The 26,625-nt window shown below is 35.9% G+C and overlaps 1 protein-coding gene across 9 annotated transcripts in view; it reads left to right on the top strand.

The window, feature by feature from the left end:
- DMXL1 (Dmx like 1) overlaps positions 1–25,648 on the top strand; it is a 79,120-nt gene extending 53,472 nt beyond the window's left edge. For 3 of the 9 annotated variants that reach the window (XM_050329027.1, XM_050329024.1, XM_050329030.1), the window contains 17 exons: positions 4,361–4,524; positions 5,437–5,576; positions 5,905–5,990; positions 7,878–8,079; positions 9,334–9,451; positions 10,739–10,801; positions 12,647–12,733; positions 13,374–13,495; positions 13,612–13,753; positions 17,607–17,657; positions 17,935–17,995; positions 18,512–18,639; positions 18,809–18,901; positions 19,920–20,011; positions 20,854–20,906; positions 22,384–22,601; positions 22,986–25,648. In XM_050329027.1, the coding sequence (XP_050184984.1) occupies positions 4,361–4,524; positions 5,437–5,576; positions 5,905–5,990; positions 7,878–8,079; positions 9,334–9,451; positions 10,739–10,801; positions 12,647–12,733; positions 13,374–13,495; positions 13,612–13,753; positions 17,607–17,657; positions 17,935–17,995; positions 18,512–18,639; positions 18,809–18,901; positions 19,920–20,011; positions 20,854–20,906; positions 22,384–22,601; positions 22,986–23,210 (2,045 nt within the window). In that variant the 3' untranslated portion in view covers positions 23,211–25,648. Of the gene's footprint in view, positions 1–4,360; positions 4,525–5,436; positions 5,577–5,904; positions 5,991–7,877; positions 8,080–9,333; positions 9,452–10,738; positions 10,802–12,646; positions 12,734–13,373; positions 13,496–13,611; positions 13,754–17,606; positions 17,658–17,934; positions 17,996–18,511; positions 18,640–18,808; positions 18,902–19,919; positions 20,012–20,853; positions 20,907–22,383; positions 22,602–22,985 lie in introns of those variants that run through there. The other 6 variants (XM_050329029.1, XM_050329025.1, XM_050329031.1 and 3 more) reach the window with 4 other exon arrangements.
- The last annotated feature ends 977 nt before the right edge of the window (positions 25,649–26,625 follow it).

Here is a 26,625-nt window from a genome sequence, read left to right as displayed (position 1 = left end):
TACTGCTCTAGTTCGCTTTTACAACTTCCCAAAGAATTACTGAAATCTGTGCAGAGCTTTAGACTTACTAAAATGATTCAAGGTGTTATTCAAAATTAGTATTTCTTTGTGATGTCTTTGTCATTACGCTCTGGTTCTGACCTTCAGCAGTGCTGGTACTTGTTGATGTCTGCAATCAAGGAGGATGCTTTTGTAAGAGGAGGGCTTCATAATTTCACATACCTTCATCAAGGCTTGTGTTTTTCATAGGGTGTTGGGCTGTTGATGCTTCATGCGCACACACAGTCAGCAGTAAAATACAGTAACTCTGACTTGCATTTTAGTTTTTGAGGAAGTTGAGCCTTTTAGCTCTTTCTGGGAAAGGAGTGAGGCAGCAGATCTTTTGATTGTCATTGCATGTATTAGAACTTGGCAAAAATTAAAGGACTTTCCTGGTCTGAAATAATCCAGTCTTCTTGGGAAATAACATAAATTTTACATTTGTCTTATAAATAAAATATGAACAAAGATGAATGCTTAAATACAAAAAAAAAAAGGGGGGGGGGTTTAACTAGAAATATATGAGAAATTTGAAAGTGAATGTAATTGGTAGTCTGGAATCCCAAATGACAAATTGAGATTTTTTTTAATGAATTTGTTAATTTATTTAATTTTTTTTTAGAACACATAAAAAGAAATTGGCATTTGTAGTATGTATTTCACACCCCTTAGATGATTGTACTTTCATTTGCCTTAAAAACTGAATTTTTTCCAGTGGCTAGCAGTATTTTTAAATACTAAGAATGATCCAACAGAAGGAAATAAAGTACTGTTTTAAAGTAAAATATTTGCTTTTTGAATTCTGCGTAGAAGAACAACCTGCAGACATATACTTGCTGATTTCTGCATCATGCAACACTTGCTCCTTATTTCATGCTAGTGAATTTCGTTTTTTTTTTGAGCAGTTGCTACAAGTTCATAGTGATGCATGTGCATGCTCTTTCTTAATTGGTAAGCTTCAAATAACGAAATGAAAATGCATTGCATTTTACTGCAGTTACTGCATTTTTGACTTTTAGTACAGGTAAGTGGATTTCAAATAATATCCCTAAAAGGATAAAAAAAAAATTATGATACAGTATAGTAGTGCAACACAGACTGTTATGATATCGCTGTTTCAAGATGAAAGATGAGGTGTCTTCATCTTTTATTAGATTCTATACATAAATTACTTTGTAGCTGTCATGGTTTAACCCCAACCAGCCACCAAGCCCCATGCAGCTGTTCCCTCACTCCCCCACCAGCAGGATTGGTGAGAGAACTGGAAGGGTGAAAATGAGAACTCTTGGGTCGAGATAGATAGTTTAATAGCGAAAGCAAAAGCTACACACACACTTAAAACAAAACAAGGAATTAATTTGCTGCTTCCCATGGGCAGGCAGGTGTTCTGCCTCTCCAGGAGAGCAGGCCCCATCACACATAACTGTAACATGGGAAGACAAACATTGTCACTCAGAGCATCCTCCCTTCCTCCTTTTTCCCCCAGCTCTATATGCTGAGTGTGATGTCATATGATCTGGAATATCCCTTTTGTCAGTTTGGGTCACCTGTCCTGTCTGTGTCCCTTCCCAGCCTCCCATGCACCCCCAGCTTCCTCAACCCGTGTGACAGTATGAAAAACAGAAAAGACCTTGATTCAGTGTAAGCTCTGCTCAGCAATAACAGAAACATCTCTGTATTATTAACCCTATATTCATCACAAATCAAAAACACAGCCCTGTATGACCCACTGTGAAGAAAATTAGCTCTAACCCAGCCAAAACAAGCACAGTAGTTCAGCTGCTTGTGATGGTAATGTTCATCTTCATACATGGTCAAAAATCTTTTTGAATCTCCTTGGAAAATGTGTTTTTTCTGGTCCAAAAATGAGCAGAAATTATGAAAAAAATCCATCACCTAGTGTGAGTACAGAGAATTTGTCCATTTGAAAAAGCATAAAAAATTGTGAAGTATAAAAAAACAAAGGTGTTTTTTTTTAAACAATCCACTTAAATCTTATGTGACTTGGGGTTAACAGTTGTCTCAGTTTGTGTTAAGAGCAAGAAAGTTTTATACATAGAATATAATGGCTTGTAAATTCATGCTGTTTTTCTTTTGTCCAGAGTGTTAGACCTTCTGTGTTCAAGTAATTGAAGTACCCATAAGAGTTTTGAAGGAAATAGTCTTTCAAGTATCTATCAAGAATCAAAAGTCTCCTGTGGATAGAACATATAAACAAAAAAATAAGGGTATAGGAAATACTTCTTTGTAGTAGTTCACTCCAGGAGTGCATAGGTGTGCTGGCTCTTTTTTTGCCATCCTGAGCATTATCAAGAGGCAAAAGTGATTTTGGAGGCTTTAGTGGTAGTTTTGAGAGTTAATTTTGAGCAGAAGGCAATAGGAAAGTAAAATGATGAAGAATCCGTTTGCATTTGTGATGTTCGTATTAGTTCATCCTTGCAAACAGTTTGGCCCAACTGATACTTGAAATCAGTGACAGGAATATCCATTCTCTGGGGCAGCTCTTTTAGACTGCAGAATTGCCTTCTTGGATCCTAATTATTACTGCTGCTAGGTCAGCCAAAGACTTGGATCATGAGACAACCCATATTCCTCTCTACTTTAGAAAAATGTCTCGATTAAATAGGTCTTGTAAATTTTGGAAATTCCAAAAGGAAGTTCAAAAAATCAACTTCCTTTTTATCCTAATGTTTTAGCTTTCTGTGTTTTTACCTAACTCTTGAATTCATTTATTTTTTCACTGTAGAAACTAACCTCCATGCATTACATTTATCTACTTTAAATTAAAAAAAACCCCACCATCTACAATGAAGTAGGAAATTGATTCAAGTCATAGAATCATAGAATCATAGAATAGATTGGGTTGGAAAAGACCTCCAAGATCATCAAGTCCAACCCGTGATCTAACTCTAATTACTATATCATGGCACTAAGGGCCATGTCCAATCTCTTTTTAAAAACCTCCAGGGATGGTGAATCCACCACCTCTCTGGGCAGGCCGTTCCAATGCCTGATCACCCTCTCTGTAAAGAATTTCTTCCTAACATCTAACCTAAACCTCCCCTGGCAGAGCTTGAGCCCATGTCCCCTTGTCCTGTTGTTGGTCGCCTGGGAGAAGAGACCCCCACCTGGCTATAACTTCCCTTCAGGTAGTTGAAGAGAGTGATGAGGTCACCTCTAAGCCTTCTCTTCTCTAGACTAAACAATCCCAGCTCCCTCAGCCTCTCCTCATAGGACTTGTGCTCAAGTCCCTTCCCCAGCCTGGTTGCTCTTCTCTGGACCTGCTCCAGCACCTCAATATCCTTCCTGAACTGAGGGGCCCAGAGCTGAACACAATACTCAAGGTGTGGCCTCACCAAGTCCCTTTTGTCTGTTATGAAACTGAGTGATGGCCAGCATGTTGTATCAAGTCTCCAAATAAAATTTCTTCTCTCCGTTGTCCCTTTCACTTCAGATGTGTTCTGGAGAGCTAGAACACTAACTTACTGTTCAGGGACAGTGACAATCACTATCATTCCTCCTTCACTAACAGAAAGGTTGTATTGGGATATTCACCTAATAAGATCCGGAATTATTTCAGGTTATCAGGACATATAACTGCATTAAGATACTCCTGAAAGCTTGGATAAAGTATTTCCTTGAGTAATGTAGTGATCAAGAATGTAAGTCAGATAAATCTCCCACAGGTACATCTTTTGTCTGAAAAAAGTCAGTGTTGGGGCAAGTGAGAGGACCTCTCTACTCCTAGGACTTAGGGTGTTACTACAGATAATTAGTCCTTTCCTGTTAAATGAGGTATACGTCAGGTTGCATTAGTTAAAATGGGATCTTTTATATTTGCTGGAGAAATGTATTGTTGGGGCATAGGGATTCAGCAGAATTTTACCATTTAGAAAAAATACAGGCCTCCACTACAAGGAAACATGGAATTTAAACTTGAGTAGGAATGGCAAGCTTACATATTTGCAATATATATTCAGGAAGACAAGACTTTAGGCTTTTCTTCAAGCATTATCAGCGTTCAGTACTTCTTATTAAAGTAATTTAGTTTTGCAATATCATTGCTTGAGTGATGATATTTGTCATCTTTGTAGAAAGAGAGCTAATGCAGTTATGGGTGTACTCTACTGTTCTGTATTATTTGTGCTGGGAGTTTTCACATTCCGAGGATAAGCATTTTCTATGTTTATTTGTTACAGAAATGTTAAAATTCTGAAAACTTGTAATGAAGATTTTTGCATTCTATTATGAATCCCTTTATTAAAAGCAATAGGGAGGTGGAGCAGATGGTTTAAAGCAACATACTGTACTTTTTTCATAGATGATGGGGAGAAACAGCAAAAACGTTACAGGGTTTCATCAAAAACCTCTCCAAAGGAGAGTTCTCAGTTACCTGCACTGCCATTGGTGGAGCAAGAATTTCCATCTCACAAAGAAAGATTTATCCCTCCTGAGCTTAGCATCTGGGATTATTTCATTGCAAAGGTAATTTTTTGCTAGTATGAAAATTAAGTGTCTTCTGTCACTTCTGGTCTGGTAGTTTTTCTCATCTTAGTCATTATTCTAGGTATTGGTGTGATAAAACCTCCCTGTTTTTATTGCTAGCATTTAGCTTTTTCTAAAACACTGGTATTTCTAAAACACTAAATAGATATTTTAGAAATATCTTTCTTAAAAACTGTTGTTATTCAATAATTTGTTTTTGGGTAATGGTATGAACAAAACATTTTTTAGGCTTGCAGCATACAAATGTATGGATAGTTATGGGCCAGCTATTTAGGTGAACAAGGAAATGTTTTTTTTCATGAAATTTTATCAGCTATTTCAATTGGGTGAAATGAATGTATATGCTTACTAGAAATCAAATTACATTACCTTCTGTTAAGTCTGCTGTGGCATATCTTTCTTTGTAGAAAGTTACGTAATGTTGTATGTACATTTCTATATCATATGTTAGTTATACCAGCAAAATAAATATGTCAGTTGTATTTTTGGAACAAGGACAAAAAAGAAACTGCAAATACTGTGAGGCACTGATGGTAGGCTGGTCATAAATACTGAATTCTGTAGGAAAAGGATAGGATTTTCTTGGTCTTTTGTCCTCTGAGCCCTTGGAATATAAATATATAAATAAAATAAAATAAGAATTAGAAAATGTTAGTGTTTTCAGCATTAGAATTTTCAGTAATGTAAAAAATTAAGCTGTTTAAGTATATAATACTTATGGACAATTACCATTCTCATGAGGTACAAACTCCAAATGTTATTGAATTGAGTAAGATGATGTGCCTTTTTTTATAAAAAGCATTAAATATTATAACAATTCAATTTTTAAAAGGTAATTTAAAATGAGATATTGACTTGAAGATATTTAAGGAATATTGTTTAAATTTTTAGCCATTTCTTCCATCACAAAGTAGAGTGGAATATGATTCAGAAGAGAGTCAGGAAAGTGATGAAGATGATGAAGACATTGATGGAGATATATGTGCATCAAATTCACGTAATCAAGAGCATTCTAATTCAAATTCTTACAGGTAAGTAGCTTTAGAATGTAAGATGTTCTACCATGTCTGGACTTGTATTTCTGGCCTTTTATTTTTGAGTTAATACACCAGTAACTTGATATTTCATAGGAGTGCATAATGTAGACTTAGTTAATTTTTCACAATGATTATTTTAGTCATTAATGTATAGTATAGTGACTTTTGAATTAAAAGTATCTATAATATTCTAAAATATGGATTTTAGTTTTCAGTAGTTTATAATGAGGATTTAAAGCTCTAAATTTTAGTCCTAATATTGAATAAGTGAGAAAAAATTATTTTACTATTAGTAAATGACTTACTAGTGCTTTCTTGTTAGTTGGTCACTGATGAGATTGGCAATGGTTCAGCTGGTACTTCACAATTTGAAGATTTTCTACCCTTTGGCTGGACATGATCTTTCAGGTAATAAGCAGCAGAGTTGTCTCTTTATACCTAATTACCACACTTTAAATCAGTAATATGTTGAATAATATACATACATTGTAGCTTTATTTTTAGTTCAAAAGTTCTTAAATTTTCAGTGCTCTGGGAGTAAATGTTCTGATGCTCTTTATCATACAGGTATATTTATGAAATAATATTGTGGGTGGATAAGATGAATGGGTGAAAAGGAATGCTCAGTAGTTAGCAGAAGTCTGCATACTTATGTTTTCTTTGCCTCTTAGCCACATAAGAATGTTTGCAATACGTATTTTCTGGTGGAAACACTACAGTTTTTTTGCAATTCAAGTAACTCAAGTAACAGCCTTCCTACTCCTTATTTCATAGATTCGTAGAATGATGGAATGGTTTGGGTTTGGAAGGGACCTTTAGAGATCATCTAGGTCCAACCCTGCCTGCCACAGGGCAGGGACTCTTTCACTGGATGGTGTTGCTCAGAGCTTCATCTGACATGATCTTGAACACTTCCTGGGATGGGGCATCCACAACTTTTCTGGCAGCCGATTCCACTGTCTCACCATCCTCATCATAAAAAGTCTTCCTTATATCTAATTTAAATCTACTTGCTTCGTTGAAAACTGTTACTCCTTGTCCTGTCACTACAGGCCATGGTAAAATGTCTTACTCTGGCATTTGCATAAGTGCCTTTTAAATATTGAGAGGGTGCTCTAAGGTTTCCCTGAAGCCGCCTTTGTTCTAGGCTGAGCAACCCTAACACTCTCAGCCTGTCTTCACAGGAGAGGTGTTTCAGCCCTTTGACCTGTTTTCATGGCCCTTCTTTGGGCCTGCTCTAACAGGTCCCTGTCATTCTTACACTGGGGGCCCCATAGCTGGGTGTGGTACCGCAGGTGGAGTCTCATGAGAACAGGTTAGGGGGGCCAAATTTCCTCCCTCACCCTACTGGCCACCCTTCTTTTGATGCAGCCTATGATGTGGTTGGCTTTTGGGCTGTAAGCACACATTGCCAGCTCATGTACAATTTTTCATCCACTGGCAACTTTAAGTCCTTCTCCACAGAGCTGCTCTCAATCTTTCATCCCTCATTTGGTTTTGGTGCTGGTTATTGCCTTGGCTCTGGTGCCCTAGTCCTTGTTGAAGCTTGGGAGGTTCACATGGCCCACGTCTCAAGCCTATCAAGGTCCCTGTGGGTGACATCCCTTCCCTCCAGCAAATCAATTGCACCTCTCATCTTGGTGTTACCTGCAAACTTCCTGAGGGTGCACTCACTACCTCTGTGTGTATCACTGTCAAAGATGTGGAACAGTACCAAACCCAATGCATCCCTGAAGGATGCAACTTGTTACTGAACTCCATTTGGACATTAAATGTATCTCTGGTTGAGGTCATTCAACCAGCTCCAGCTGGTTGCTGGTCCATCCTTGTTGCTCCAATAGGAAGGTAAGGGTGTTGTGTGGGACTGTGTCAAAGGCCTTGCAGAAGTCAAAAATAGAGGACATCCATTGCTCTTCCCTTGCCCACTAGTGCAATCAGTCCACACACAATAGAATGCCACCAGAGTAGCTGGGCACAATTTGCTAGTTATGATGAAGGAATGTCGCCTTTCTCTCATTACCTACCTGTCACCCATATGCCTTGACATAGCTTCCAGGAGGATCTGTTCCATGATATTTAATTTTTGTCAGCATTGAGAAGTGTGTTCCTGTGTTTAGCAGTGATAGCACAAAGCAGTTAATCTTTTTATACTTGCCAATATCAAACTGAGGTTTGAATAAAGCTTAATTGGGGAGATACTGGAAATAAACTTCAGTCTTCAGCTGCCGGAATTATCTTTGTCAAGATCATAATGGAAAAGGGAGGGTTTTTATTATTGTTTACTTGTCTTTCTAGAGCTTCCAGTTAGCTCCCCAGTATGCCATGCAGTTTTGAAGACTTTGCAGCGCTGGGAACAAGTTCTTCTTCGACGTCTTGAGCTCTATGGGGGTCCACCTCAACATTATATTTCAGTTCATGCTTCTGAAGATGCCCTAGCTGCTGGTCCTGCATTGCTTCGCCATAAAACTTTACTTGAGCCTACAAACACTCCTTTCAGGTTAGTCTAATTTATGTAAATACTGACTACAATATCTTTGATATAAATCAAGCATTAGGTTATTAGGGCATGTGACAGAATTCAGTAATTATATGCCAGTTTCAAGATTTGCTCTAGTCCACTGTGAAATGGTGGGTGCACATCAGGTTTCATGCATCTCTGTTCCAAAGCAAGATCAGGAAAAACAACAGTTTCTAATTTTGTTTTAGTTCTTTTACTGAAGCTTAACGCAGAGAGTTTGAGTGTCTTTCAAAAAGCATGGTTGATGATAAACTAAAGAATAAAAAATTTACCTTGAGAGATAATTAAGGATTAGAGACAATGAATGAAATAATTGCCCCACCTTTGGAGGTAATATAATCACATTCTTATGAGTATTATTACCTAAAATCAGAGAAGAAATATTTACTATTTGTAATATTTGCATAGTTATGATTTAATTAGATGTTCAGCCACAAAAGTGTGCTCAGTTTCTTAAATTATTATTTTTTATATAGATATCTGCTTTTTAATTTTGCTGTCACCTGTGGATTGCAGAATCAACAAAAAGTCTGTCTTTTTATCGTAAAATATCTTACTATGGTCATGCTTAGTTTTAGTAATGTGACTTGATTAAAAGGTCACAGTTTAACATGTATCTGCTGTCTGATAGTGTTTTTAAATTATGATTTTAAGCAGTTGAGAGTTAGTTGTTTTTTGGACTGTCCTAAACAGCTGTACTTGTTCTTAAAATTTTTGCATATTGTTTCTAGGGATAAGCATTAAATTTGAATTCTGATCTGATCTACAGTCCTTCCAATTTTGTTATTGAGAAGTTGTGGATGTTTCAGAGATGTTGCACAGCTGATGCTGTGTTCCTAGCAGGAAGTGTTAGTCATTTACTGTCCATGTGATAGGATCAATCATTAGCACTAAACAGAAATGGTCCATGCTGTAAAGAGTGAGTTGGACTAATAAATAATCTGTATGCTACCCTTATCATTGCATAATTTCTTGAAGAGATTTTTCTGACTTGTCCCAAAATAGGAGGAGAAAATGCTACGTATTGTTATCCTTCTTCCTTTTGTACCTCCTCTCACGGGTTTTTCAGGTAGAGGGTGTTAAAGTGCTTCCAAATAGGTCTTTTATAATTTCTATAGATCTGTAGTTTACTTCATCATTTCTTCTGACTATAGTTTTATTCAAATGTAAGATACTGCACTCTTGTATAAGTATGAGCAATATGTAAATATTTATTTTGACTTCATTCTGTAGATCTAGCAGTCATGTTGCACTGTCTGTGAAGAGGCTCTGGCAATACTTGGTCAAACAGGAAGAAGTCCAGGAAACCTTTATCAGAAATATTTTTACAAAGAAGCGATGCCTAAATGAGGTCGGTACGGTGAATAAAATGGGGGAAATATTGCAGGTCAATCTGTCAACTTTTTCTTAAATTATTTAGCTGGCATGTTTACTTCTAGGGCATGAATGGCTAATATTCTTGGCTGTGACTCTAAATCTGCAGTATTTCTAATAAAAAATAATCGTCCGTTGTTTTATAGAATGCAAAAATAACCAGTCTATGACTGTAGAATGACAACTAACACAACTTGCCTACAGTCAGCCTCTTCGTTAAGTTCAGTAAAGCTGCCTCAAAAGACTGACAAACTTGAAAATTTCAAAGATTAAAACCAGGAACCTAATCAGCCAAAGTTCTAAAACTGTGAATTTGTCCATACCATGGTCATCCAGGCTTTTATCCACTGCTTTCTGTCGTGTTACGATTTGATTTTAGTAAGAAAATTTGTCATACAACAGGTATTATTTCTGTCTCTGATAATTTGTGCCAGTGTCTTTTTGGATTCCAGGTTCCGGAGTCTGTTAAATGTTTTTAAATTGTGGTTCTGTAATGGACTTTTAGTTTTTTTTTTTCCCTCCCTCTTTAGTTCCTCTCTTTTTTTTCTTATTTGCCCCTACTCCCAATAATTTGAAAGAATTGATGGTGTTACAGAAAGAACGTGGAGTAGCATAAACAGAGGAGAAAACAGCAGATGTGACCAAATTAAACATACAGGAAAAAAGAATATTTATGACTAGTAAATATTGATGACATGTCAGCAGAGAGGTCTCTATGACCTAACCTTCATTCTGTGACAACTAGAATATTAGCTTGTTTGAGTAATGTTGGGTAATTGTGTTCACTGCAGACTGCAGTTAAAAGGAAAATTGTTCCTTTTGTCCTTTAAAGGTACACCATTTCTGGTCATGCTTTATGTTAGTGCAGCTGTGTTGCTATGCTATATGGACAGGTGTTTTGAGAGATTTTATATGTGCTTTATGTATTTCAAAGGAGTATCATGTACAGCCTTACACAGCATAGGTGTGTTGGTTTTATTTTTTATCTTGTCAGATTGCTTATTTTCTAAGAAATTTTACTTTTGGGATAGACAAGATGCTGTTACATCACAGAATAGGTAAATCAGTATGTTTTGTACTGAATACAGAGTTTAGAATTCGTTAATTATTGTTACTACATAAAATGTGTGTGTACAAACATGCTGCTGTGTTTCAGTTTTTCTGTGTTGAGGTAAAAACCAAGGAATTAAGTATTTCCTTGATACCTTGTGTGTTATGTCTTATCTTTGTGCTTTGTTCTGTGGTTGTTCTTTCCTTGGTGAAGTCACTAGAGGAGCACAATGAAACCATGAAAAATTCTGTGGTGGAAGAGCACATCATCAATAAGGTACACAGTAGTAATCCTCAAATTTATTAGACCTTACATCATTATGAAGTACTTTCTTTTTGAAATGGTGCTGATTTCACTTAAAGTCTTTGCTGACATACCAAGCAAATTTAAAAATTCACTTTTGCAAGGGATAAACTAGCCTTTTTACAGAGTTTATCTGAAACTTAATTATGGTAAAAAGCTGCATGAAGCAACCAGGTATGAACAATATGTCGTATCAAATTCTGTAGCTGTGGCAGGTGAAGAGCTGAAGTTGAGATCTGCACAAGTTACAAATATTTAGTAGCAGTATGGTACATAGTACGTACAGGACCTTTCATCGATATCAGATGTTTAGAATAATTGCCTGTAAGTGGAAATGGTTAACTGAAGTTACAGCTGTTTGTTAGCATGATACTGGTTTTCACTGCACCTTATTTTAAAGATGGTGACAAATGAACCCATATAACAGTCTTGTAGCAAGTTTCTTGGAAGATTGGTATTGAAAAGGTGTAATATTCTGCCTGGAAATTCAAATGAACACTGGATTCTTCAGTCTTTCTTTTGCAAAACTAATGTGGAGACAAAAGCGAGAACACCCTGTGATGTCCTTGGGCTACCTTATTATTATTAATTATATGATAAAGTGGTATTAGCAAATACGTAATTGGAACTGACTGGAGAAAAATAATTTTAATTTCATGCAGGTTTGTTCACCATAACATGATCATGGTTTTGTATGTGTTTGTCACTGCAGTTTTGTGCAGTGTCACATACATAAAGTCAACAAGGTATCAGTTTTGTTTTGACAATAAAAAACTATTCCACTTCTTCATTTTAACAGCTATAGACTTTTTTCAGACTTCAAAAAAGATCATTTGCAGATCTTTGACAGCGCAGTCTTACTGTTTTTCAAGTAAAATGTCCTTGATTAAATCTTTTAAAGGTCAGGAGATAAAGAATTTGAAGATGAAAGGCTGGGAATAGTTCTAGAATAGTTCTTTGTGTTTTGAAGAAAATATAAAGTTTTGCATTTGTAATTCAGGTGTAAACTTTCAGATCACCATGAGTTTGGTAGTGCCTTTTTTTTTACTGTAAAATAATTTTGTAACTGCAGTAGACTGAGTCTGTAATCTATCAGTTTAATACTTGCAATGCTGAGCTCTTTAATTTTGAACAGAAGTGCTACAGTACTGGTAGAGTTTAGAATTTGGTGTGTGTGTGCTGGCAAACAGCCCAATGCATTTCTTAAATACAAAATGGTAGACAATATTCAAATCCAACATTAGATCACATTAAGAAAAATTAAAAGAGTATGTAATAATAAAAGTTTGTGATACTACAATGTCTAGAATTCCAGATTTATTCAGGAATTGTGGAAAAATGTGAATAGGTAAGCTGACAAAGCTCAAATTTATTTTCCTGCTTTGTAATTGCCTGTAGCTTCTTCTTGACTATTTCATCAGTTTCAGTGGCAAAAAGTGCTTGCTAAGAGCCTGCAAAGTCTTAACAAAGTTTTTGAGAGCAAAACATCAAGATTCAAAATTTTAGTCATAACAGCAAGTGTGTGCAGCTTTGCTGGTTTTCAGCATCCCTGAAAACCTTGAGAATGAAGACAGAACTGTGACTTCTGTGATAAATTACATTTTCTCTGTTGCTCTCAACATGGCAGTTGGAACTAGATTATTACACAAAACAGATTTACCATAGTTGTTATAGGGTGTGTTTGTTTGAATTTTTTTTAGAATTTAAAAGAAAAAAAAAGAAATTTCATATGAAACAGTGTTTTGTCTCCATACTTTTGTTAAAAAGCAGTATTGCATAAAAGTTTGTTTTTAATTGTGCTTTTCTTTTTAAATACAGATAGAAACAGATCTGGGATACCCAGGAGGCAAGGCAAGAATAATTCATAAAGAGTCTGACATCATTACTGCTTTTGCAGTCAATAAGGTGAGTGTAAAGGAGGTAGAATAATCTAATTGTGTTGTACTTCAACGTGGTACGCAGGTGATAGTCTCATTGTGAATGTGTGAGATAAGCTTTGCCAGCACCTTTAGCTACTTTTAGCACACAGAACTTTTAGCACTCCCTCCTCAAAAGCACTTCATAATTACCTTTTTATAATTAAGCAGTTTTACTACAAATTGACTTTTTTTCCTATTCTGCAGTACACTGAGGGAATGGAGAGGTGGTGTCTACTTTTTATTTAAGCCTGTATGTAGGAGTATTTGAGCTTTTCTGTCAAAAACAATAAGGAAGTAATCTTTCCTGTGTTCAGCCGTGTAACCCTTTAGAAGTGGAGGAGGGGAGCTTGTTTACAAGCATTGTAGTATAGTTACCTCTTTATCCTCTGAGAAGAGCAAGGAGATACTTGAGCTGCTTGAGAGAGGTATAAGATACAAATAGTGTCAGGTGCAAAAAAGCTTTAAAAGAGAAATGGCAAGTTTAAACCTATGTAGGCAGGCATATATGTTTAGGGTTTTGTAAATTAAGTGTGTATTTGTTTGAAAAACGGTGCCATAACCATAGAAAACTAAAATAAGCCCTTTTTTGAGATTTCTATTTTCTGTTCTGTGTTACTTTTTTTCAGGCAAATCGGAACTGCATTGCAATAGCATCAAGTCATGATATTCAGGAGTTAGATGTTTCTGCGATTCTAGCTACGCAAATCTATACCTGGGTTGATGATGATGTGGAAATAGAAAATAAAGGGTATATGTTCTTTGTTTTCAATATCACAGCTTTTTGACTGTTGATAATTCAGAGTAACAAATCATGGTATTTAATGTTGCTGTTTGGAATCTTAACAGTGTTTTTTTCATTTACAGGGCTGATGATTTCTTAGTTATACATGCTCGTGATGATCTGGTAAATGTTCAGGGAACTACTCCTTATACTCATAGTAATCCTGGCACACCTATCAATATGCCTTGGCTTGGTAGTACACAAACTGGCAGGGGTGCATCTGTGGTAAGTCACTTGTCAAAGATTACTTTCATGTATTCTACTTGTTTATCTCCTTTTGTCTGTTCGGTGTTGCTGGTTATCTTTTACAATTAGCGTATAAATAAATGTAGCTTGTCTATGTAATCACGATGAGCTGAATTTTTTTATAACAATTCCCTTGATAGGTTATTATTATACATACTGCACATAATTTAGAAAACAACAACTAAGCAAGCAAAGCTTTTAGACAAGCCATATATGCTTTCTTTACTTAAGATGCATAATTTAAAAACAAAGAATTGAAGTTTAGGTAAGAAGTTACTTCTTAAATTGTTCTTTGATGGCTTGAAGCCAAATGTTCTATATGAAAAGCATATATTCAGCAGATTTCAGGCTATAAATTTGTAAGGCTTGGGTAGAAATAATTAAATGAAATGTTGAAGTAGCCTTTATTTTAAGTGTGATCTTCAACTTCATTATGAGTTTTAGAAATTATTTTTGTGTCTGGAATGAAACTTGGCCCTGAGCAAAAAGCTATTAGGTTAAATTTAATTCAGATCAAATTATAATTGTAATCTGGCCATTGACATTCTTATATTAGTTCCTGTGCAGCATAGATGCTGTATAATAATGCAGATCTGTTCATCAGTTAGCTGAGAGATGCTTATTTGGAGACACTTAATTGGGCTGAAGGGGTCATAAAAGGCACCCTTATCTCTTGATCTTTCTGCACACAGATGTGGAGTTTTCTTGGATAACTGAATGCATTAAGTCTTGGGACTTGGCTACATTTTGTGTCATTTGACAGCTCAAAGCAAGTCTATAATTGGTGACGGAATGAAATAACCGTATGTGAATTAATATTGTAGTTGATTTTTGAAAATATCTGTTGATTAGGAGGAGTAAATAAGGAATAAGCATTATAAGAGCGATAATGTTATCCACACATGGAAGTGGGTATTGTGCCAGTACCTACACCTCTGCTTCCGTTTACGAAATACTGATCCTAGTTGCCAGTGTTGCAGCTCTGTTACAACAGTCAGGTGTCTTCTGCAAGTATTCTTTGAATGCCTTCACTGCTCTCTCCTGTCACTTCCATTTATATATACATGTATGGATTTTTGAGTGTGTATTTCTCAACATTAAGTAATTATATACTCTATTATGTAAACTGTACTTACATGACTTTCTATTTTGTATGTAGTAGAACTTTCTTCTTAAAGATATTTAGTTATGCTTATGTTGAATGCATTTACTGCTAAACTTTGGACCTAAATTTTGTCTGGCATACTGTTTGACTGTGGCAGAGAACCAACCACAGCACAGAACGACACCTGTCCACTAGGGAAGAAAGACAAAGGTACCCAATGAAGGACAAAGTAAATGAAGGAGGATATAGGGATTCTTGGGAGACAGTAGTGTTGCTGTGGAAGGACTCAAACCGGGAAGAAAAGTAGCTTCACTAAAAATCTTTCTTTTACTACTATTTACTACTTTGTTCCTTCAGATACTACTTCTGATTCTTGTTGTCATCATTGCTTTTCCATAATGTGCAGCCCATTTAGTAGTTATAGCCTGCTGTTCTCTACCATTATTGGCTTCTCAGTCTTGTTGTCTTTGCTTCACTTTCATCAGCAAGGGAGACTATTGGACCGATGATACTCAGGCAGTTAACGTTTTATTAGCTCTAAGGTTTTTCTGTTACTCTTCACTGTTTCCTGTTGCACAGTTCATACAAGGTAAGTAAGGAGGCTCACCACTAGACACTTCAGCACAATGTGTTCACACAGTTCTTACAGAAGGTGTTTAAGAGAGCACTGAAGTACTAGTATGTACCAACAGCTTTCAAACTCAGGTAATGTTCTCAACAGCTTGTTGTACAAGTCACTGTGACTGACACCAATATTTACCTGTTTAACTACTGATGGGATGGATTTTAAGTGCTTTTTTATGCTTTCAGGCTTACTGTACATTAGGTCCAAAGCACCCAGTTCTCCAGCAAAGTAACCCATGTTCTAGCCATCATCTGCTGTATGGGGAAGCTGAGGGCTAGCAGTCTCAAATGTCAGTTACATTAATAATGGAAGTATTTGCACTTGATAATTGTGCTTGTTTTCTAAATTGGAGATGCTGCACCAGAGAATTATGTTAGCAGTCTTTCAAAGGCACGTTACTGTAACTTTGCATTTTTTGAAAGCACAATCCAGCATCGGTTAAGAGACTGTGGTGCGTGCTTGTCTGTTGAATGAAGGAAGATGACTTTCACTAACTTATGGGTAAAAGTTCTAAAGTTCTGTGGTAAAAGTTCTATGGCTCTAAAACTCAACAGAGCCCTTCATTTTAGTGAAGAAATAGAGTGAACATGAATAACATGTTCTTCCATTTACACATAGAGATAAGTTGTAAGTTTAGGGACCAAAGTATTGCAATTATAAATGCACACACCAATCAGTAAATGTTTGAAGGATATAATCTTGTCTTGTCTTGTCCTAAACCTTAAAATGTATATATACTTTTACCAAACCGTTTGATGTTTTCCCTTGACATTTAAAGTACTTAAAGAAAATAAAAAGGAAAATACATATTTGAAGAGCTTCTTATCTTCAGGAAAGTCTTGTGAAATAAACTTGAGTAACTGAGAAGCATAAGGTTTCTCTTAAATAACTAATAAAGCTTTGAGGATTGAAATATCTAAATCTACTTCCAAAATGTAATCAAGAGGATGCAGTTGCTCCATTAATCCAAACCCAGGGAAATTTTAGCAAGAAAATAAATTATTTGCCTTCCAAGTGCTTTTCCTCATTTTTGTTTTTGATAATTTAGAGAATATTACTTTTCTACTCATTGGATCATATGAAAAACATACGAAAATTTGTAATTCATGCCTCCTTCCAGTTGACAGCCTGATATGACTGCAGGCAAGGGAGAATCATATACTTGAAATACCTGATCGCTACTGCTTCATGACAGGCACTGTCAAAATGCTGCACAAAATTATGGCACTTGAAAGTCACAGTGGGATTGTGATTTTAAAGGTCTTTTCCAACCTAAATGATTCTCTGAAAGTAGTTCGGTGCCAGCTTGCTATTGGTGTGTAGTAAGTGGTAAGCTGCTGGGCTGAAGATGAGTGCTCTGGCAACAAAATTTCATTTGTTTTCTCATTTGAAGTTAACATCTGGCACAAATATAAAATTATGCCCTTCTCAAATGTTCAGGTAAATAATGCATGCATCAGCACACCGAGTCCAACAATTTTCTGAGGAAAATCGGTCCTCAGAGTAGTCAGATACTTTTGAGAAGAACTATCAAGAAACAAAAGCATGAAAACTCAACTTTGACATACATTAATAGAAAGAAAAAAAGGGAAGAGATATCACAGGAACAGATATATTTCTGTGATAAAAAATCCATCAAGTTTTTTTGCTTTTGTGGGTTGGGCAAGCAATTTAATTAGATGTGATTTAAACATAATTGTCTAATGTCTTTGGGCCTCTTCATACATTGAATTCTTCCCAGTAAGAATTAATAAAATAAGAAAATTAGCAATCTAAACAGCAGTCTTGGCAATGCACCTTGCTCAAAGCGAACTGTGGTGCATAGGAACAAAAATGCTACTGAAAATTCATTAGATCTGTATTTGCAGAATTACAAAATGTTTTGAAGAAATTATTATTATTATTATTAATTTTTTATTGTCAGTTACTAGGTGTATTGCTTATTCTGGATGGCCACAAATAACCACTTTCCAAGCAATGGCAATAAGTTAACTAGACTTGAAAATAGATATATTCCTTCCTATTTTTTACTTCTGTTAAAGTTTGTTTACCTCTTTCTTTACATGCTTCTGCCTCTCTCTTGCTTATCTTACAATATTCAGGAATATTCCAATAAATTTAATGGAATCAGAAAGGAATTGGCAAGAAAAGAGGTAAGATTGCAGTCTAAGGAGTGCTTATGTTTGGATCCCTACATTTCTGAAGCAAAAATTTAATATTTACCTAGATGTATAAAGCTGCAAAAGTATTAACATCTGCACTAGTCTTGGAAGAAACTGACTTCTGTCTTAATCTCTAAACCCAGTACTTGCTTTCAGTAGGAAATTTGATAGGAATCAGCTCTCTGCAATCACTAAGTCTTCTCCAGTTCAATAACTTTTTGCTCAGCAGTACTGTTTAATTTTTTTCATTTCATTGTGTATTTAACAGATGCTCAAGAAAGCTATTAATAATGTCAGAAGAATGGCTTCTCACCCAACACTACCATATTGTAAGTTCAGTTTTGTTAAAAAAGAAAAAAAAAAAAAAAAGAAAAGTTACCTAAAGATTATATATTTCTTATTGACCTGTTTCTTAGTATACTGTTTCATACTAGCACAGCAATCTACTGTATGTTATTAAAGTTGTATGTAATCCATATTTTACTGAAACTTTTCATCATTTTAAAAAACAATACTGGAGGATATAGAATAGCCTTTAGAACCAGGGGGATTTTTATAGCAAAAAGTACTGTATTTCTGCTTTATTTGTCACTTGAATGAAAGATAGTAGGAAAAATATGTTACTATCTCCAAGTAAATAGCTTCATATTTCAGTATCTTCTAAATACAGTTCCTAGTTGAATGACGAATAACACAAATTCCATTGGTAACCTACTACTCCTACACCAAACCAGATACTATGGCACATATTTTGTCACTGGTTACTTTGAGATGGTGAGAGATTTTTTTTAAATTTTAAAAGCTACAACACTTGTAAAAAGTCATGTAAATATTTTCTGTTGCAGACCTAACAGGTGCTCAAGATGGTAGTGTAAGAATGTTTGAATGGGGTCATGCCCAGCAAATCACATGTTTTCGATCTGGTGGCAACTCAAGGGTAACTCGCATGAGATTCAATTACCAAGGAAATAAGGTAACTGACAGAATGTTTCTGTGCTTATTCTCTTCTCTTCTTCCTTCTCCCCAGTATAATTGCAAATTAGCAGAAACTCACATTCTTCAAATCTAAAGTAGTTTTGAGGAATTGTGGGCATTTTCTTTGCAATACATATGTATTTACTGTGAGTATATTTTTTTTTCAGTTTGGAATTGTTGATGCTGATGGATATATAAGTTTATATCAGACAAACTGGAAATGTTGCCCACTTACTGGAACTTCACCTAAGCCATATTTGGTAAGCTAAAAACTAAATTAGTTTCCCTAAACTTGAGTTGTGCTCTCTTATTTCTTTGCCCCTTCAGAATAGTTAGGAGAAAGCAGGGATTGTGCTGATAACCAGTATTAATCAAGAAAAATTGTGTGTTCTTTCCATCCTGTGATACATCTGACAGGCAAGTTCTTACATTCTAATCATACTTGCTAAGTGGAGAGTAGAAAATGCAATGTTAGGTCTGAAATAACTTTAATGTTCATTGAGACTAGTCAATAATTGTTAGGTGTAAATTAATTGTCCTCCTCTCCTCTGCACTGCTGCGGTCTCACCTTGAATATCATGAGCAGTTTTGGTCACTGCAATGCAAGAAAGATATTAAGCTGTTAGAGAGTGTCCAAAGGAGGGCAGCAAGGATGGTGAAGGGCCTTGAGGGGAAGCCATGTGAGGATTGACTGAGGTTACTTGGTCTGTTCAGCCTGGAGAAGAGACTGAATGGAGACCTCATTGCAGTCCCTTGTGAGGGGAAGAGGAGAGGCAGGCACTGATCTCTTCTCTGTGGTGACCGGTGACAGAACCTGAGGGAATGGCCTGAAGTTGTGTCGGGGGGGTTTAGGTTGGATATTAGAAAGAGGTTCTTCCCCCAGAGGGTGGTTGGGCACTGGAAGAGGCTCCCCAGTTAAGTGGCCACAGCACCAAGCGTGACAGAGCTCAAGAAGAGCTTGGACGATACTCTCAGGCACATGATATGACTCTTGGGGATGGTCCTGTGCTGGTCCAGGAGCTGGACTCAGTGATCCTTGTGGGTCCTTTCCAACTTGGCATATTCTGTCATTTTGTGATTCTTTAATTGACAGTTATGCAGGACTGGAAAGCATACTTTCATGAAAAATTAAGAGTTTCACATGGCATACCAATACCTTTATATGCTGTGTTCTTTAAATTTTTTTTGAACAGCTTACCTTCTCAAGGAGATTTAATATTTCATGCTTGCACAAAATACATTTCCTCTTTAATTAATTTCTAAACTGCAATTTTTCAGACGTGGCAATGTCATAACAAAACAGCCAATGACTTTGTTTTCATCAGTTCATCATCTTTGATAGCTACAGCAGGATTGTCTTCTGACAACAGGTAAGAACTGCTGTGATAATGCATGAATATACTTCCTCTCTGCCACTTTTTTTTTGTTGATTCTTCTTAAGTAGTTTTAAGAGCCACTTGTACTTCTACTTGATTTCTTTCTTTGTGGGAGGGGGAGAGAAGGAATGTTTGCAGCTAAATTCATGTGTCTATTAAAGGAGGTTTCATAGGGAAGCACAAAACTCTTTCCATGTTCCCTATGAGAGGCAAAGTTGAGAAGGAGGTTCTGCGCTCTTCTCCCTGGAATCCAGTGATAGGATGGGGAATGGCTCAAAGGTGTGCCAGGGAGGTTCGGAGTAGACATCAGGAAACTCTCTCCCAAGAAGTAGTTCAGACACTGGATCTGGCTTCCTTAAGATGTGGTCAGTGCCCCAAACCTCTCCATGTTTGAGACATTTGGCCCTTAGTAACATGCTTTAAGTTCTAGTCAGCCCTTAGGTGGACTAGATGATCTTTGTAGGTCACTTCCAGCTGAATTATTCTGTTCTGTTCTTACCATATGAGCCTGTCTTTAAATTACAACTAGCATAGCTCTTCATTTCACACTTGTTTTTGTAAGTAAATATTGATCAAGAAACATAACAACTGCTGACGTTCCTCTGAGTTCAGCTACAGCAGATTGTCATCTCAGTAGGAATCCTTTGTGAGAATAGCCAGTCATGATTGTGTGGAAGGCATGTTCTTGCAGTATATGTATAACTATGGGAAATAACTTGAGGTCTGCTCAAAAGTATTAATTGAAAGACTGTTTTTAAGGTTCACATGGCTTTTCAGGTGTTCAAAATACATTAGAAAATTTGTCACTGATTTAGTCTGCTTTTTTTTGTCTACAGAAATATTTGTCTTTGGGATACCTTGGTTTCACCCACAAATAGCTTGGTGCATGGTAAGCAAAATACAACCACCAAAATATTTGATCACAGTAGAAAATGTGTATTTTTGTGTCTTTCTTTATGAAAAAGTTACCGTGGGAAGTAATTTTAACATTAGCAGTAAATCATCTTACACAGTTCAGTGTAAGTGCACCAGCAGGAACATAAAACCAGATTCTTGAGAAATTGTTTAGTGTTCTGTATAAATGATCTATTTCATGCACACTTTCAGAGCACCTTCCTCTGCATACCTTGTGTCTTAGCACTACAGGTGCAACTCCCAACAGCTAAACATTTCTGTTCCTTTTTAAAAGGTTCTGAGCAGCTCCCTCATGTAGTGAGTAGCATGTTGAGAAGACAATAGCTATAACATTGTCAGAACTGCAATTTTTAGCAAGGTTATGAGTTACGTTTTTGTATGACATGCATCAACAGCCTCCAGTTTAAAGTTCCCAAGGCTGTGTCTGTATTCATAAATCATATTAGACCAGATAAAGACATGAGGACATGATTATAGTTGTCTGAAGATTAGTATATGAATAAACAGACCTAATTTTATAGAAAATATTAATTGATATTTTTATCAATGTATTGAACCATCATAAGATCTCACATTTTTGTAGTAAATTTCACAGTTGAATTAAGAGATGAACTTAACTGATCTAATCGTAGTGCATTTTGCTTTCAAAGATTGTCCACTCCCATGGCACTTCTATTCTGTGTATTATGCCACATACTGTCAATGGTGTATATAGATAAATAGTATCCACAAATAGTATTACAAATATGCTTTAGAAGAGTTATTTGTGTAAGCATGCTTTTGGAGATATAATAAATATTTAGCAAGATTTCATTAGGTTTATTATTAAGAAATACAACAGATTTCAAAATCTGAAATACAGAATTAAGATCAGAGAGGTGAGAGTTGTGAACTCCATTTACTTATAGTAATGACAAATGCTTGATTGTATGTGAAGGACATGTGGAATCTCCAGATATAAATTTAGCTTTTGAACTACAAGTGAAATATACTGAGTTTAGTTCTGGAAATCGTAATTTTCATTTACTTCCTCCACTGATATGGGGGAGTAGACATCCAAGTAAGTGTGAAAAGCAGCAAATTATCAGTAAAATAACCAGTGGAAACTTGTAAGATACTTGGGCAAGTAGTTTAGGAGGAATTTCTGATGGAAATTATATGCTTAGAATAACAAACATTCAAGACTTTGAAAATCTGTTTCTGGTGGGATTAATAGTTTGTGATTACACAGGGATAAAAAGAAAAGGATTTTTTTGAGAATAATGTATCTTGAGAATGTCTGATGTGAACCTGGGATTACATGTATATGGTACTGCAACAAATGGGCTGGTTGTGATCAGTTGGATTACTGCATCAAAGTCACTGTTGCTACTGTCTTGAACCATTAGAAGTTGATGGAAAATTGAAGTTAGTACTGTGTTTTATTTAAATTACTTTGCTTTGGTTTTCAGCTTTTGTCTGTCATGATAGTGGAGCAACTGTGCTGGCGTATGCTCCAAAACATCAGCTGTTAATATCTGGAGGCAGAAAAGGCTTTACATGTGTAATTGATCTTCGCCAAAAACAGCAGCAACAACTACTTCAGAGTCATGATTCTCCAGTCAAAGCAATTGCTGTTGATCCTACAGAAGAGTATTTTGTCACAGGATCTGCTGAAGGCAACATAAAGGTACTAATGAGGGGGAGGGAGCTGAGATGACGTGTACATTCAGAAAGAATCTTGTACAGGTGTGGAACAATCAGATATCATATGTACTGCATTTGTTCTCAACCCTGACTTTCACACTTACTAATTTAATTACGAAATATTAGTCTTACATTGCAGTCCTCCTTTTAATTAGTGGTACCTTAGTCCCTTGTATATATTCCCTATTATAGAAAATGAATATTAATATTCTTTAATTGTGTCATTACATACTGCTACATATTTTACAGTTGATGTCAGAAAAATAAATGCAAAATGTAGTCCAGTTTCTCCATGACTCTTGACTGCTGAATTTTAAGATCATGGTGATTTTCCTTGTAGGAGATTGATGTTTTGATTGTCTTTCAGGTGTGGAGTCTATCTACATTTAATCTTCTTCACACCTTCATCAATGAGCATGCTCGACAGTCTCTCTTCAGAAACATTGGGACGGGAGTCATGCAAATTGAGACAGGACCAGCAAATCACATATTCTCCTGTGGTGCTGATGGAACAGTAAAGATGAGAATCTTGCCTGATAGATTCAGCCCTTTAAAGGATGTGTTAAAAAATGATGTGAAATTTATGATCTAATGTTCTTCTCAGAATAGTGAATAACATTCCCCTTTCTGCCATCCCTGAAAATGTTCTTTCTGGCACTAATCGACAAAGCAAATGCACAATGATAGCTTGTGAGACAAAGATGTTTTGGTTTTTTCCTTTCTCCCCTTTGACCTCCCTCTCTTCTGCCCCCCAACCCTGTATTTATTACCTGGAGCTTTTAGTCCCTGATGCACTAATGCCTTAAAGATTAACAAGGTCCTTCAGATTTTGATTATTGCCTAAAATAAAAGCTATATAGGATTACAAATTATATAGTTATAATATTATGAAGATGTTGCTGAAGTGGTTTACTCTTCCTTTTGAGATAGTTACACTCCCACCTGGAGTGTACTATCTGGGCACAACCTCTGCTTATATTCAACACCTGGCCACCTTCTAAAAGCGTCTGTCCAGATGGAAACCTTAGACAATGTTCTTTTTCACTGTGGCAGCCATAACTGTCTCTCTTCTCAACTTATTTAGTCAGCTGACAATAAAAATTTATACCTGTGTGTAGAAGAGAAACAAAGTCTGTAGGAGTGAATGCTCCTGGTCATGCAAGCATTCATGTAACAAGCCACTCTCTGTATCCATTCCTGGAATCCAGGCTGTTTACCTCTCTTAACTTGCCTGATCTCCTTCCTCTCATCTGGATATAAGAAACTGAAGGATGTTCTGTAACTTGTCTTCTGTTCTATAGCTTAAATCACTGCCATCAGGATGGCAGGCTTACCTTTTAAAAATAAATATATTTTTGATCCTGAACACTCCCTTTACAAAAGTAAAATGTAAATATGAATGGATATCTTCCTAGTAAAATAGTCAAGATTATGCGTGAAGCCTTAGTCTTGATCAAAAAGATACAGGAAGATACTGCTTTAGGATATGGCACTAGAATTTCTTCAAAGATTATTTATTTAGCTGTATGTAGAGGAAAAAAACCTGAAACCCAACCTAATTTATTTTTGCTTTTTTTTTCCAGTAAGAATTTTTATTTAGCCCAAAGATACTCAGTTCATTCTTAGCACTTACATTCTTGTTTGTGTGCTTTTCCTAAGTACTTTAAAAAAGGAAAAAGGAAAAAACTCAACAGCAAAGTACTTCAACCATGTCAGGCTTTGTACTATATGTTTACATCTGGTGTCAACTGAAAGAAAAAAAAAATTGGAAAGGATAGATGGAGTTTGGGGTATTTTTTGCCAAAACATTAAACTGCATAACTTAAATGTTTGACCAAATTATTAATGCACAAGGCCTTTACATTTTTTTTTTTAGTCAGCTAAACTGTTTCTGTATTTTGGTTTACTTTTCCTTACTTGAGAGCTTGACAGAGGTTTAATTTGTAAATTAGATGTGAGGCTGGATTACTTGAATGCCAGTGGTGTACTTTTTGCTAAAAGATATTTTGTGAAATATAGCACCAAGATATTAACTGTAAAATAAACTTGTCAAATTAGGAACTATGGGGATAAACAAAGCTTAGCAGAAATGAAGGGCTTGTAAAATGAACTATGTAACATTCTCAGGATGCTTTTATCTTAAGAATATAAAGTTGTTTAAAAAGATTTTGTAAAATGTATTAAGGTCATTTTAAATGTATGTTTCGCAAGTTGCAGTGCAAACACTATGAAGGTTTTTATGCACATAACCTGAATTTTCAAATTGTGCAATAAAAAGAATGTGAATGTTTTGCCATGAAGAAACATGTGACAGCATTTCAAACTGGTACAGCTGTTCAGTGATTCAATTGTATTTGTTCTTCCTTAACACTAGATTCAAATTGAACTTGATATCAAAACAGTTTAAGTACAGTGATGGACCAGAAAAGTAACTAAAAGTGACACCACCTTACAAAACAGACTTGCCCAATGGGCATGTTGTATCTGTTCAGTGGCTGAGTTTCTAATATCCTGTATACTTATGGAAGAAGGAAAACAGTGGAGTAAACAGTAGCACAGTCCTTTAGAATCAGCTGAAACCGTGACTTTGTAGCTGCTTATATACATACATCAGTTTTATACATCCACTGAACTAACAAAGTTACATGTGCAAAAATCATGGTAGTATTATATAATTATGTCCTTGATGTTTTGTCCTTAAATATTTATATCTCATTAGCTTTAATATTTCAAGCTCAAGTTTAATTGTACTGGCAGTCACAAAAAGCTGTCTTACCGTCTGCGAACTGAGCAGTTTTTGTATGTAATTTGCCAAGACATACAATGTTGTCATTTTTCCAAGTAAAGCTGCACTATGAAAAATCCTTGCAAACTTATGCTTATACCAGAATAGTACTGACCATGAGCAGGCATTTTCAATAATGTTTATAGTTATTATAAGCTATTCTCGAAAGTAAATTATGTAAAATCACAATGTATTTGCCACACCTTTATAATCTTTCCAATAAATCCTGCAGAAACTCAACCTTCTAGAATTCCATGTTGCTGCTATTTCATTTACGAATCAGTTGTTTGCTTGTATAGCGTTTATTGATGTTTAACTATTAAGACAGATTATTGGTAGCTTTCTTGTAATGATGGAGTTAAAATGAGTTAACTTCTGTTGTAATTGAAACTTTTAAAGGGACACTCTCAACTTGAAATCTAGTCATTGGAGAAGAACTGCACTTAAAACTGTTCCAGCTATTGCCCTTAACAACTTCCACAGACTTTGTCCTCCAGCGATTAATGCTTCTTACCTGTTGCTATGCAAGTTACTCAAACGTAAGGGTAATAGTGCCTGTGGAAGGTTCTGTGCTTAAAGTAGCCACATGCACAGATTGAACATAAAATTTGCATTTACGAGTGCCTAATCAAAAATAATGTATTGTCCAGACTAAATAACTTGGCATATAGTTGATAATGTCCCTTTGAAATATCATAGACTGGCAGTTGTGACTTGTGTTTGTCTGTGTAGCAATACATAATGCTATCAGAGTGTGTCATTCTTGTGTTGCTAACTGATTCAGTTACCTCAAACAGATACCCGATCCAAGTTCTTTAGGATTACTTCAATAACTTGTGGAAGTTAAAACTCTGGCCATCTGGGTACTTAAACTGGCTTGCTGTGTGACTTTTCACTAGAAAATTCTCAGCTGACAGCTGATGTTGCAGGATGTTTATGGAGAAAAATGGAATTTAGGTGCAGATTTTTGTACCATGCCACAGCGGTGCAACGTGAAGTCATACATGTTCTACTGCATTTTAGGAACCTTGCTACCAGTTGCAGGAAATAAACTGTTCAGATACCCTATATTAGGTACCACTCCCTTCCTCTTAAGAGCACCCAGTGTTAGATTAGTTGCAATAGTTACAAAAAAAAAAGCAACAGTGATGAAATGGAGATATGCTTGGAGATGATAACTTCTCTAAGGTAATTTTTTTCAAATGTTTATTTTTATTAAAAA

This window comes from Myiozetetes cayanensis, unplaced genomic scaffold (assembly GCF_022539395.1).
Source record: "Myiozetetes cayanensis isolate MyiCay16 unplaced genomic scaffold, myiCay2020 scf4, whole genome shotgun sequence".
Classification (NCBI taxonomy): Eukaryota; Metazoa; Chordata; class Aves; order Passeriformes; family Tyrannidae; genus Myiozetetes; species Myiozetetes cayanensis.
Note: the sequence above shows the minus strand (reverse complement) of the source record. Positions and strands in the feature narration are given on the sequence as shown.